We start from the raw sequence: 11,217 nt of genomic DNA, 5'->3' as shown, positions 1-11,217 counted from the left end.
GGAAGCAACTTGAACTGAACGTTGACGGTCTTGCTGATCGTGTCTGCGTGTTTCGGGACATAGTCATTTCCGCTCGCAATTGTTACATAGACGTTGTCGTTAACAAATAGGCAATTTCGCATATCGGGCGCTTTTTTTCTAACCCATAACTGCATCAGATAAACAGATATGATAATGGAAGTAGTGATTAAGCATTACTAGCTTTATTGTGATGCAGGAGATGATGGCCATGATGATGCCTCAGAAGATCAACGCGTGTACCCACGATATCAAGAAGACCAACGTGTGCACCCGCAAGATCGAGATCACAGAGAACTATTACACACTCAAGGCACTGCATGTTGTGCGAAAATCTTGGGTGCTCATATTTAATTGTTCTCTGTGTTTTTCCAACAGTTACTAACAAAATAAGGATTCGACACACAGTTTCGTATATTGTGCATGTGAGGGCTTCGAATACATTTATTGCTTAATATGTTCGTCTTGTTTTTGTTAATTAAAGCCATAATTGTATTTTGTCGAAACCATAGGAGATCCAAGAGGGAAAAGAGGACACAGAGAGCCGTCCTTTAGAATGTTCTGGTCCTCATAAGTTAAAGCATGCTCTATCTAGTAATGAATTAATCAGAAAATCTACGAAGGAGATAAATTGGCAGTGTTTAAAACACAAAGGAAGCATCTGCACGTTGAACTGTTGCTGGAAATTATGCGATTATTGAGGGAAAAATCTTAAACAAATAGTGTCATTCCAACAGATGAAATATTTTATATAAAAAAGGACATTATCTCAAAAGAAACTGCTCATACAGTGTGACATTTAACAGAAGCATGACGTTATTGTGTATAATTACGTTTGTGTTGTTGTATCCTGAAATATTTCATTTTAATGTACTTCCTCTCTGCAATAGAATTGCACAGTTATTTAAGGTAGTGTATCCGTAAAAATAATTGTTTTAAACCTAAATTATTTTACTATTTCTGTCATCTGCAACATTTCAGGGATTGACAAACCATATATTAAGAACTTTAATCATCAAATTAACAAATAATTACATGTTCTTTAATCCTATTACCAGTTTGCTATTTTGATATAAATTATTTGACCCCTAAGTTGTTAACACAGATGTGTATGTATTAAAATTAGCTTTTCATTAACTTAGTACTAGGGGGACCCAGTAATGTAAGTTTAAATATCATTAGTTATGAGTCGCTCACTGGAGACATTTATTTAAAAAATGTAAGTTGTTGTTCAAGTTTTGAAACATTAGTGGCTGTCATTTTAGCTCACCTAAGCTCATAGTGCTCATGGGGGCTTTTAGGATCCCACGTTGTCTGTCGTCCATCAGTCTGTAGGTCAGTGCGTCCGTAAACGTTTTCTTCTAACGTCTCTTCCTTCTAAACAGCTAAGCAGATTTTAATGCAACTTCACCAAAATGATCCTTTGATGACCATTTTTCAAAGTTGTTCAAATCAGTCTGGATCACCGTAGCTGAAATAGATATTAAAAATAAAATCACCAAAAATCTTCTCTTGAAACACAATGGTGAGGTCTTTAATATTTGGTGTGTAAAATGCCCCAATTGGTCATCTAATAAGTTTGTTCAAGTCATGCCCTTGGGGTCAAAAATGACCATTCGCCTCGGGGACATGTGATTTATGTAAAAGTCTATAGCTATATAACTAAAAAATCTTCTCTGACACAAGGCCAAAAAGTGTAATATTTAGCATGTAACATCATTCTGTGGTTCTTTACCAAGTTTGTTCGAAGAATACCCCTGAGGTTTAAATTCGCCCTGTCCTGGGGCTTTCTTATTTCCCTTGTATTTATATAGTGAAATTTTAAACAAAATTCTCTAAACGGACAAGGGCCAGACTTGGTTAATTTACATGTAACATCGTACAGTGGTCCTGTACCAGGTTTGTTCAAATCATACCCCTTGGGATATAATTGAACCATCCTGAAGCTTTCTAAATTCCCTTATATATGTGTAGTGAAAATTCCAAAATCTCTGACATGGTTAGGCCCAGAGGTTTGGTATTTGGCATTTAACATCATATAGTGGTTCTCTATTAATTTTTTTTTTAATCATGCAACTGTCAAAACTGGCCCGCCCTGGGTGTGACTTGTTCTCCTGATATTTATGTACTGAAAACTTATTTAAAAAATCTCTGAAACTGCAAGGCACAGAAGTTTGGTATTTGGCATCTAACATCAAATGGTGGCCCTATACAAAGCTTGTTCAAATCATGCCCCAGGGGTCAATATTGGTCCCGCCTTGTGGGTAACTTGTTTTAATAATATCTCTTCCGAGTTTGAAAAAGGTTACGGTCGGTTGAAAAACATGGCCATAAGGGGGTGCAAGTTTCCCTATACGGCTATAGCGAAACATTGCGAACACTCTAAAAGTCGCATTTTTTTGTCAAATTTTCATGAAACTTGCTCAGTACATTTGTTCTAATGATATCCCGGCAAAGTTCGAAAATGGTTTCGGAAATATCACAAAAGTTGCTCAGGACCGTTCAGTTCCCCAAAGTCTCAGGTGAGCAACCTATGGCCCTCTTGTTGTAATACTATGTCATCAGTGATTTCGTTATTACAATGTCAGATGACATAAGATATGTCCGTAGAATACCCTTTTTTATGTTGTTATCTTTAAATTAAAGAACATGTCAAAAGCTCTTGTAAATTTTTCCATTTAAATATGCATTAACAACAAACAGTACTACATGTTTGATTATATGAGCCTTGTCCTTTGGAAAACTGGGCTTAATGCATAAGCGTAAAGTGTCATCCCAGATTAGCTTGTGCAGTCCGCACAGGCTAATCAGGGACGACACTTTTCGACAAAACTTGATTTTCGGTAAGGAGGGACTTCCTTGAATCTAAACATACCAAAAAAGCGGAAAGAGGCTAATCTGGGACGACACTTTACGCACATGCATTAAGCCCAGTTTTCTCAGAACAAGGCCCATATTATTGTTTATGAACCATAGAGTAGAAAATGTAAGTCCCTGTGAAACGTTGCCAAATATACATTGATAAATGACAGTTTGTAGTTTTTGTGATTTGTTTTTGTTTTAACCTGGCTGCTGTGAAAAAAATGCCATGGAGTTCTTAATAAACTAACCACCGTTCATTTTCTTGTTTACTTTTGTACTGATTGACTTTTGATACTCTGTCTCATGTACAAACTATCATACGCAAGATTGTGGATCTGACGCAAATCACTGCTGCTTATAAATTTATTTTGAGCTTGAAAACAAAGATATTGTACAAATGAAATTCTTTTACAAGATGTATTGCGAAAAAAAAAGAGGTCGAGTCGCAACAAAGGGTACCACAGCACAGTTTGCCAAAGAGCGTTAGCCTTACAAATGGCACGCTCAGTTTTATAGGTTACTCAATACGCAATACGGTTATGCAACAAGGATAAGCGCACCCGACTCGAAATCGCTCCCAAGTTTTGTCATTCTTGATGACGCGTGTCTTTAACATAAACATAATTGTCAATCACACAGTTTTATGACGGGATGTGAAAACGCTTATATTTTCAGTGCTGTTATGTTATTTTCTTACTAAATCAATTAAAAGCGTTAACATGGACCAGTCAGTTCCTTTGAAAATACATTTGTACAGACGTAGGTTTATACTAAGACAGGTTCAAGGACAGACGAGACAAGGAAACATATTCTTTCACCAGCGGCCAATAGTACATGACTTCTGCCATTGGGCCTAGCACCATCACAGTTAAATCATGAGGCTGTAATAAAGCCTGATTATCTCCACTAGCAAACTTTTGAATAGCCCTATTGCGCAGCCGTAAAATAAGCCAAATACAATGCAAAAACCAACCACATCTGCAGCGTTCGAATAACACATCACGGTGCGGCTTCACCGGGCTCATGGACAGCGGGCCGCGTCGATTTCTTCGAATGTTTAAAATGAACGCTCTAATGGACGTTAGAGGCGATAGCATTGCGCACCCAAGGCGTTGCTGAAGACTGCACGGCGCGCACATCGGCATTCTGCTTTTTTGGACGCCATGGAAGCGCCCGTTCCAGTGTAACTTGGGTTTAGCAAGTCAATACTTATAAATTCGTCGCACTTGACTGAAGAAACAAATCTTATCGGTTATAAGTATATAAACCAAGTGGCTTCATTTCTACAACTGCTAACTGTAACTCCGTATTTTCAAGTCGCCACATAAACGAAACATTTCAACGCATTTATGGAGGTACGGTCAACGCATTTTGCAATATTTGCTTTAGTATTTAACGCAATAAGTACCTGAGGCAAACTCGTAGAAATTATTTACAACGTAATAAAAGCAAAACAATTAAAAAACTGACTCTATGTTCGACAATTATCGGATAAGAATGAAAAATGTTATATTGAAGACAGTCTGTCTGTGATTTGTGGAAGAAGATACAGCTTTAAAAGTGACATTACCTGCTCCGTAATAAACATTACAATTGTCGGATGAGTAATCATCGTTGTTTGAACGTGTAGTATTGCTTCGTTACTCATGCGTTATATCTATGAATCTATTTTTGCTTAAATGCGACGATTTTAGTAACTTATGTAAGATTTCTTACTTATTTTGTAGAAAAGTCATTTCAAGAAAATACAACGACATCATTTAGTGTCGACAAACGCGTCAATCGAAATAAAATCATTTGGATACTGACTGAAGAATATTCTCTTTTTATTTGCACGTGTTCGGCGTCTAATATTTGCGTGCCGAAAAACGTATGTTATTCGCTTCATGAAAACCCGGCGACTGAAATTTTAACCGCTAAAAATGTGTAGCTAGCTGATTTTAGTTTTTCATGATAAGTTTCATTCAAATACGTCAACATAGTCTAAGAAATAACCTGAATTTTGGAAAAAAAAATATGTTCAGGCGAAGGTTTCTACTGTGATACATTCAAAAAGAGGTCCTCAAAACGTCCTCAAAACGTGTTTTTATATTAGTGTGTAAAATATGCAAATGAAGGTCCTCAGTTTGACGGCTTGTAACGAAAGTCCTAATAACAAATGCATTGAAGAAATATGTGCATAATACGCAAATGATATGCAAATGAAGGTCCTTGTTTTGTAGTCCCCAGAAGTATAGTCAAACAAGATATTTCATCGCTTTAATTTTCTACCCATTAGAGGGGGTGTTACAACATTTTCGATAGCGCAATCCATAAACGGCATAAATATGAAAAGAACACATTTTTGGCGAAGCGCTCTGCCCATGGGAAAGAGACGTCCTCATATTCCTGATGTTTAACTCGGTCTTAACATGAGTTGTTAAACAAGTATGTGTGCGTGCGTCCGTGTGTGTGTGTGTGAATCATATAATAATAATTTGTTTCAGAAAACAAACCAAAGAAAATGTACAGACTAATTATGAAGATGAACACAATACATACATATGGTCGTGAAACAACATTCATAATTTTTTTACGCATGTAGCTTCTTTAATATATAAAGACTGTTTTAGAAGCTATTTCCTTTAACAGGATTATCCTCCTTTCTTATAACTTCGTGCTACCCTATAAGATCGTGTACTTTTTTATGACGTAAACTACCAAGCGACATTCGAACGCACGCGCCCGAAAACTGTTCAACTTTGTAACGAAATAATTTTCGCAGCCGAAGAAACGAAAATCATGAGAAAAAAACAGGTAATAACACAATAAATATGATATGAACTTGGAATAATTACATATATTGTCCGATTTTTATCCTTGTTCTCATAGAAATCGCCTAAAAAATGTTGAAAATCTGCAAAATTCTTTCACCACACGGACGCCGCTGTTTGTTGTGATCGAAACATGTTGTAAGAGTTGTTTCCCTTGGAGGCCCGTCTCGAATTTCTAGTGTGTTCAATGTTTTGAATACTTTGCATTACAATACGATTAAAAATCAATTAACTTCGTTTAAAAATAATTCACACATATCCTGTTCTCTCTTTTGAAACTCCAGCCTTATCCAAAGTCTAGCAAGCATTACGCGAAGTACCGCACTTACACCCCAGAGCTTCTAGATAAGGCATTATATAGTGTCAAAGCTGAAAAACTATCCGTGAGAAAGGCAGCCTTGATGTTTGGAGTCCCAATTCAGACTCTGCGAGATAGAGTGAAAGGGCGTGTTGACCCCACGAACTTAAAAAACGAGACAACATTGCTATCGTTGGAAGAGGATCAATCTCTTGTTGAGCATGTAGAGGTAATGGCACAGCTAGGCTATGGCATAACCAACAATAAACTTAAGGAACTTGGTGGAGAATTAGCCCAGACATTAGGAATAAAATCAAACGCAAAACCGCTAAGCAACTGCTGGTTGACTGGGTTCTTAAAGCGATGGAAAGAGCGTGTAAGCTCGGTAAAACCGAGTGCGCTGGAAACCAACAAAGCGAAATCGGCATCCCCTGTTGTGGTCGAACGATACTTCGAAAATCTGAAAAAGGTTATTGAAGAAAACGAGTTGTCTAATAAGCCCCAATTCGTATACAATCTTGACGAAACCGGCATTCAGCCAGAGCACCGCCCTCCAAACATAATTGCCCCCATACATGAAAAACCACAGTCTGTGACATCCCCCCGCTCCACAACCACAACTGTGATAGGTTGCGCAAACGCGGCCGGAAATCATCTGCCCCCGTTCTTCATTTATAAAGGAAAGCGGATGAACGATGACCTTTACAAAGGCAGCTCGCCAGGGACCAAGATTGTGATGTCAGAATCGGGATGGTCAAATTCAGCCATATTCAGCGATTACATCCAAAACCACTTCCTCCCAAATGTCCGGTCAATCGCTAACGCAACGCAGAAGATACTGCTCATATACGATGGCCACGCAAGCCACACATCCAAGCAGATGATTGATTGGGCGGTAGCGAATAACATCATTCTGTTTGTTTCACCGGCACATACGTCTCATCTCCTTCAGCCGCTTGATGTGGGGATATTCGGACCATTCAAGGGCTATTATTATAGGGAATGTGCCTCTTTCTTGAGAGAAAACATGGGAAAGTCGGTAACCAAATATGACATGACAGCATTGGCGTGTAAAGCATACCTTCGCGCCATGTGCCCCTCAAAAATAACTGGCGCCTTTAAAAAAGCAGGAATATATCCTCTAGATTGAAACGCGGTGGAGCGGGAAAAATTGTTTCCCTGTGAATCATTCACAGACAACACACCCGTTCAGAAGGTCAAGGCAATGAAGAAGGGAAAGGATGCTGTTGAAGCATATTTAAAAATGAAAATGGAAACTGCGGAGATTCCTCCTAGCAAAACATGCGGTTGTGCATGTACTTGCTCCAAAGTTGAAAATCCGAAGAATGCAAAGCCACGCCTTTCCAAACCAAGACCTGGGGGAAAAAACATAACAGATTCCTCGTTTATTGACGCATTATCCCAGTACGAAGAGGATAATGAAAATATGCTTACCAAAGGAAAGGGAAAGAGGATCGAGAAAAGAGAAAATCCACATCTATCGTCATAATGGATTCACTCAATCCCAAACCATCGACCAGTGGAATGGGAAACGTATCCGGATCAGATGATGAGAGCATTGACGATGACGAAGAAGTGTGCTGTGTCTGTGGAAAGTTTTACCCCCCAAATGATGGCACCAGGCAATACGTACATGTAAAGATCGTGACCTGGGCCTATTGCGACAAATGTTCTCACTGCGTACATTTGGCATTTTGTCACAAAAAAAACTGTCATTAGAAGGGGTGACAGCTTTTTATGCCCCCACTGTGATTAAACTGAGTTATATTTAAGTTATATAGTTCTTGTTACTTGATTTCGAGTTTATTAGTTAAACATCAGAATACTAGATAGCGTTTTCTTCTTAGATATTATTTTATCTGATGCTATGGATTTCATTTAAATCATATGTTTTTCTAGCGATGCATACTCGATTTAGTTTAACAAACAAACGCCCAATGGTCCGTCAAGAAACTTTAGTTTTTATTATGTGCGACTGTTTTACTTGGATATTCAATCTGAAACAGTTGCACATAATCAAAGTTAAGTGCATTCACGGACCACTGGCCGTTGTTTCGCTATTTACCGTTAATCGATACACTTTATCTAGACCTCTGATAACATTTAACACAGTTGATATTTCTTTTTTATGTTTACCGATGTTTTTTAAACCCTTCTGTTTAATACAGTTTAATCACGAAAGTCAGCTAAAACAACAAATTTTGATTAGAAATAAACACATATTCACAAAAACAGACATCATTTATTATAAACACATGCCAGGGCCTCGCTATGACGTCATCAAACTCAGTGCACGATCTTATAGGGTAATTTCCTGTGACGCAGACTACGATGTACACACATGTTTAAAGGTACGTAACTCCGTTATTTTATCTGAAAAGCAAACTGATTCACTCGTTATTGGTTAAACAAAGGATAAATCTAAAAGCATATATCACATTAAGGTAGTGTTTACTGATTTGTCATAAAAATAAATGCGTTTGAAGTTTAAGGTGCACGAACTTATAGGTTTAGAGGCTACATGACGTGTTGTTATTTAAACGCCAATGGTTTTATAGATTAGTTTATGCTACAATTAATTGTACCAATACTGCAATAACACAAACGAAGTACTATGTACAAATCGCAATACATTTATGTTCTTTTGTTATATTTTGGTTTTATGTATTTACTTTCAATACGATCAAGACAGTCACATATAAGTATTTAATTGAACTCTTGTTAAATGTCTATTGTGAAGCAGCACAATCAATGCCATTCTTCGCGCAAAATCTACCAAAACTTCCAGTTTGTATTCTTAAAGGTTGACTAGAAGTCGGGAATTACAATCTTTAACTTTTGAGGAAGGATTTCTAAATAAAGTTCATATTCAACATTAAGTTTGTTATTTTTTACAACATAACAACATGACTTCGTATTGATTGAAGCCATTTGTGTTTGGAATAAACTATTACTCTTGTTTTCAATCATTGTTCATTAACACATATTTAGTTTTCGAAAACAAGGGTAAACCATTATCATCAAAATTCCATAGGTTTGTGTATCCTTTCTGACGGTCATTAAGTGCGTGTATTTACATTGTATGTAATATTGTAATATCACTATGGAAACCAATATTTTAATATTCATTGCATTTTAAATGGGAATCTTCTGAGTTTGTCAAAATCTCCAGCTTTATATTAAATGCTTCTGACCTGCAACTTCAGATGTATTCGTTCAATTTTTGTTAACCTTGTGTATCCGCAGATTTCACAAAAATGACTTAGATTAGGCGATACAAAAGCGTAAACCTGACATAAGAGTTAAAATTAAAGTAAAACTTATTGCATTTACACAGCAAAACATTAAACGCCTTCAATAACTTACCTATAAGATGTTAAATATTGATATTTAAGATTTCAGTATAGTATTACATTTGATGTGAATGGATGTTAAAATATTTCTTGTGTTTTCCTTTCTTATCAATAGTGTCCTTATTGACGTCATCGGGAACCATTTTTTAACACTTATCTTGTTGTTGGATGGGTATAACCACTTTCTGTTCGTCTAGATTGATACGATGTACTTGTTGTGTGCTTGTCCGTTTGAATTATGTTGGTTGTTCTTTAAACAGGCCTTGTTGTGAGAACGTTGAACATTGTCGTGGATAGATAGGTTTGTCTAAACAAATCAGTAAGACAGTGTGCATATAACTTAAAAGTGTGTATGTAAAGACAAAATTATGAAATCACATGTCAACAAACATGAACCACATCATACTTATACTCCTATTGGCACCGACAAAAAAGCAACAGGATTAGTGAAGAAAAACTAAGAGCAATATTGTCTTTACACTATCTGATAATGTGTACACCAAAATTCATATAAAAAGTAAGACTAAAATAAAATGTTAATTAAATTATACAATCTAATAACATTAAGATATTTGTTTGAAACGAATGCAAAATTGCAAGTTACCACGGTCTTTCCCTTACCCTTCTGCAAGCGGTAAAACATACTACACTGTATACGGAAGGTAAGCCCGAAGATATATATCGTATTAAAACTTAACGGGAAATTAAGGTCATTACCAAAAGAAAAAGGTATAAAAAAGTGTGTAACTTTCGTCAAATATCTTTAAATATATTTTATGTGTCTACTTTAGGAAATTACTCATACATTCACAGATTGTCTTGAATTTCATAAAACGTAAACTCATCTTTATCGAGCGAGACTTAACAAGCAATTAAACTAAACAATATATATGGGCATTTTTTCATATTTATATAGATGAGTGTGTTTGTATAAGATTGAAGCGAAGCCCACTTCACTAATGTTTACATAAAAATAATCAACATTTCATATGCCATATATTAATTTCATAGACTACTACTAAATGTTTATCTTTCGAAGATATACAGCTAATATTTACGTTGTATATACTTTGTATTTAAAGTAAACACACCAAAAACGCGAATCAATAACATCAACTATATTCTACAGTTTAATTAAAAAAAACGTTACTATCAATTCTCAAAAACAAAGCACATTTATTTAAACAATAAATGTTTGTGAAACATGTATGCCCCAACAACGTGTTAATGGCAACATTGTTAAAAATGTACATGGCTCCAATCCTCAACGTTAGTCATCACCATGCCATAATACATTTATATCGCACAATATATAGGCTGTTACAACGAATTCTTAACCCGATGATAGTTGCGATTTGATATTTCTGTGATTATACCAAAACAACGATTATTCGTTTAAAAAAATATTATAAAGACGTTATTATGTATTTTTCAATAACGGCATGGCGTGTATTTTAATATGTCATGTTTACAATATGCGTGCGATCGATATGATTTCCTACACTGCGTTGGTTTAAATTAATAATAAACAAGACGTAATTAACAGGAAACTCATCGTGCTACACCGAATGGATAATAATAGATATAATAAAAAGTATGTATTTTAGCTTTGAACAAATAACGCGATAAGTGTTTTACTTATTCTAAAAACAAGCAATGGCGTCACAATCCGTTGCACGGGATTTGCATCGTTACATAGTTTTGGTTTCTTAGTACCTTCAAAACCATTTTTTTTACAGCGGTGTCTAAAGTGTTTTTAATGGCAATGTTGATAATCGGATACATTTCATAAGAGCAAATACACATGACCAGTCATTAAGATTTCAAAAGCAACACGTGTTCCTGGTTAGCG

General features: G+C 36.1%; 1 protein-coding gene across 1 annotated transcript; it reads left to right on the top strand.

Moving 5' to 3' along the window:
- The first annotated feature begins 211 nt into the window (after positions 1–211).
- LOC127863490 (uncharacterized) lies at positions 212–7,141 on the top strand. The gene is made up of 2 exons (XM_052403037.1): positions 212–358; positions 5,978–7,141. Exons 1-2 carry the CDS (start codon positions 212–214, stop codon positions 7,139–7,141), a joined length of 1,311 nt encoding a protein of 436 aa, XP_052258997.1.
- The last annotated feature ends 4,076 nt before the right edge of the window (positions 7,142–11,217 follow it).

The sequence above is a fragment of the Dreissena polymorpha genome, unplaced genomic scaffold (genome assembly GCF_020536995.1).
Source record: "Dreissena polymorpha isolate Duluth1 unplaced genomic scaffold, UMN_Dpol_1.0 chrUn010, whole genome shotgun sequence".
NCBI classification, from domain to species: domain Eukaryota; kingdom Metazoa; phylum Mollusca; class Bivalvia; order Myida; family Dreissenidae; genus Dreissena; species Dreissena polymorpha.
This window is presented reverse-complemented; position numbering and strand designations above follow the sequence as displayed.